Source organism: Hyphopichia burtonii, assembly GCF_001661395.1.
Source record: "Hyphopichia burtonii NRRL Y-1933 unplaced genomic scaffold HYPBUscaffold_14, whole genome shotgun sequence".
Classification (NCBI taxonomy): Eukaryota; Fungi; Ascomycota; class Pichiomycetes; order Serinales; family Debaryomycetaceae; genus Hyphopichia; species Hyphopichia burtonii.
Genome location: NW_017963741.1, coordinates 1 through 3,503, shown reverse-complemented (window position 1 = coordinate 3,503; position 3,503 = coordinate 1). Strand labels below are relative to the sequence as shown.

General features: G+C 35.2%; 2 protein-coding genes across 2 annotated transcripts; one reads left to right on the top strand and one right to left on the bottom strand.

Moving 5' to 3' along the window:
- Positions 1-745: 745 nt before the first annotated feature.
- On the top strand, positions 746-1,548 carry HYPBUDRAFT_154343 (uncharacterized protein). Its single transcript, XM_020222024.1, has one exon. The coding sequence runs from the start codon at positions 778-780 to the stop codon at positions 1,345-1,347; it is 570 nt and encodes a 189-aa protein (XP_020073657.1). The 5' UTR covers positions 746-777; the 3' UTR covers positions 1,348-1,548.
- An 85-nt stretch (positions 1,549-1,633) lies between these two features.
- Positions 1,634-2,287, bottom strand: HYPBUDRAFT_8639 (uncharacterized protein; the record flags this gene model as incomplete). The annotated part of the gene is made up of 1 exon (XM_020223774.1): positions 1,634-2,287. One exon carries the CDS (start codon positions 2,285-2,287, stop codon positions 1,634-1,636), a length of 654 nt encoding a protein of 217 aa, XP_020073656.1.
- Positions 2,288-3,503: the final 1,216 nt, after the last annotated feature.

Genomic DNA, 3,503 nt, shown 5'->3' with positions numbered 1-3,503 from the left:
AATCGCTGGTCGATGATTGTTTCCTAGAATGATTGTGTTTTCTTCTTACAATGAAGGACCAAAATCGGATAACAAGGAACGTCGTTAAGATCGGCTACAAGAGAGAGGGGGGCTAACCTTTGAAAAGATAAACACAAAAGCTGATAGTTTTGTCGATTGAATAGACCAATGCGATATCGATTTATCGAATGATAAGGCACAATAAGATTCAAGATATGGGATGATAAAATAAAAAATGACATGTTTGTAGGAATACTCCCTTTTGGAATGTTTACTTTTTCTGGTTGTAAGTTCTTACCGAGTAAATTATCGACTAAGTGGAAGTGCAAAAGGGTCTTATAAAATATTTTGACGTATTGCCGGTTACCGGCCATAAAAGTTAAACTGCAAAAAAAAAAGAAGAAACAAATCAGCAATAGAATATCAGTTACGGCAAGCCACCCAACAGAAGAGAGCTAGAACCGGCTGCTTTAGCAAGCCCATAAGTTCCGTAAGCTATGGTCATACAAAGTGGGTTGTTGTTTGGCGGACTAACTAACAATACCCCTTTCCAAAGTGCTACCAGACTAAAGTTTGAGCTATTAAAAAAAAAAAAAACGACTAGCTCATAAAAACCGCGGTGATTATTTTACAAAAACGAACCAAAAAGTAGACAGGGAAAAAAGAAACAAGTTTTTTTTTTTTGTTATTTTTGAAAGTCATTAGGTATTTACGGAGAGTATATATATATCAGGGAAGTTCCAAGTGAGAATAGAGTGGGATAAGGGCAAATAGAGAATGAGGCTACATATAAGGTTTAGAAGAAACGGGAGTGGTAGAAATAAGTTGAAGAAATTCTGGAGACGAAAATATGGCAAGCATATTCGTTGCGATGATGATGAGAGTGATGAGAATATACAAATAAGTCGGATAACTTTGAGTGATAATAAGGAGGAGAAGGTATTTATTGATCATAACGAGTTTCCCGATGAACTACCCCCTAGTTATGACCAGGCAAATACATGTATTAATAGTTGTAATACTAGTAGTGATACTAGTAGTGATGCTGAAGTGAGAGGAAGAACGCGAGAAATACAGTATAAATCTAAATTATGTTCATTTTTACAACAACAGCAACAACTACATAGAAGAGAAACCAAATCAAATGCTGGCATTATGATAAAAGTTGGTTCTGAGATTAATAGTCCATTAATTAGTCAACGGATTATGAATCAAATATCTTCAAATAACCAATTTAATTATAGATTAGGGAAAATAATTTCCCTTATAAAATTATTATGTTTTATTTACTTAATATTTGTCATTTTAATTCATTTCTCTATTCAATCGAGTAATATTATCGAGTAATATTTCCATATTTAATTAATACAATATTATTTTAATGGCTAATGTAGTTGCAAAAATTGCTTGCTATATGGCTAAACGGTTACCGTTGCCGCACATCCGTACATTTTATATTTTTAGTTACCGGTTACCATTTTGCAATTTTTTTTGCCTTTTTTGTGGTTTGTCTTACTACATTTTTTTTTTTTTAATAGCAATAAATATATAAATTAATCTATAGAGAATTGAAATAAACTTGTAACTCGTAACGCATTAAATCATGAAGTCATAAACATAAATAAAGTATCATTTAAAAAACATGCTCCATTGAATAGATAGCATTATGTCTGATATGATGATGGTGATCAGATGGGTTATTAATTGATAAACTTGATTTATTTTTATTAAACTTCATATCTAAACATTCAATTGCTTCATCTTCATTATCTGATTCTTCACTTTCCGAATCCGTCACCGATAAACTTCTTGATAATTCGGGTAATTCAGTTGATTCTTCACGAATTGATGAAAGTGATAAATCTAAGGATTTTAATTGTTTGTATGATTGTACATGTTGTAAAGTAGCTTGTCCTTGTTCTTCTTCTTCTTCTTCTTCTTCTTCAGATGAGTAGTAATAATCATCGGAATCACTTTCGTAATCACTATCATCACTATCACTATCCGAATCCGAATCAGAATCAACTTCGTATTCACTAATATTAGCACTCAATGACGATGGTTGTCTTGGTCTATTATTAGGCAATTGAAATTGAACTTTCGAAGTAGCAGTTCTCTTTTCAGTCTCAGAATTTATATGATCCATTAAATTATCTAGCATATTTGCTTGAGTTACTAAAACTCTTAATGAACTATTTGGATTTTGTGCTTCTTTAGTTAATTTACTTCTTACTTTAGAAGCTAATATATACGATTGAGCAAATGTAAGTGGTTTAGAAGTATTCATCTTTGAATAAGTATTGCGAGTTGATGATAATTATTTTTGGTCATTTCATCAGGATATCAACTTGTCTTTATATGTTTGCAGTTAGTTGCATACGGTTGTTAAAACAATTAGTCATATCCGATACGCAGCCTTTTTGGTTCTAAATCGGTGAGTCCGATGATTTTTCGCATCGGGTGTATTTCTAATCGGATATTACAAATCGCACTCTGCTTACTATTGTTATTACTGTTTTTGCTCGCTCACTTTGTTTTCTTCTAAAAAAACTCGGATGATATATTTTTTTCAAACCTAATACCCTTAATACCCTCATACGATCCAGGGTATCCAACCATACGATTCCATATCTCTTATCCATTAAAGTTTGGATCCTGGCTGGAACACCTTGGATGTTTTTTTTTGCTTCCTCGTTGTTCTGACTCCAACTCTTCTTTGTGGGAATTTGCTTAAACCGTTCCGGCCGAACCTCCCATTTTGAATCTTCGGCTGGTGCTCTGCGGATATAATCTTACCGAACCCTCGGACATACCGACAGTTAAAGTAGTTTCTCCGGTGGGATTTGTAAGGCTGTATCACTTATCTTCAAAGGTCTAGATGTATGTACCGGTACTTGTAGTTTAACCAGACTAGTGTGAACTAGCCATCGTACATTGGTTGGACTACACTAGTTTCCCCAGTCTCCCCAGTCAGGCCATTCTCCACTAACTGGCCCATGCTGGTTAGTCTACTCAGTCTAGTGACCAGTGTCTCGGTCTCATCGATCGGCCGGGCTGCCTCATGCTGTTTACAGTTCTTACATTTTACGACAAGAATCAGACCCCAGATAATCGGTTACACTCGGAGTTTTCTGGTGGGTTTCTTTTTTCCAGTAGGCTTTTTTCTTCCCACGGTTCGGCCGAGCTTTCTTTGATCACTGGTTTTCATTTTTTGCAGCTGAGAATATTGTTGCTAAAGCTATGAGAAGTGTTGATTGCGGAGCTTATCACGGCTAGACTTTGAGTTGATTGCGGACCTACTTCAAAGATAAGTTTGCGAGCTTGGATTACTTGATATGCACTTTTGAAGTTTGCGAGCTTGGATTACTTGATAAGGTTGCACATTTGAAGTTTGCGAGCTTGGATTACTTGATAAGGTTGCACTTTTGAAGTTTGCGAGCTTGGAAGTTTGCGAGCTTGGAAGTTTGCGAAGCACTTTTGAAGTTTGCGAAGCACTTTTGAAG

Coding starts and splice junctions, on each gene's coding strand:
- HYPBUDRAFT_154343 (XM_020222024.1), top strand. CDS start 778: ATGAGGCTACATATAAGGTTTAGAAGAAACGGGAGTGGTAGAAATAAG.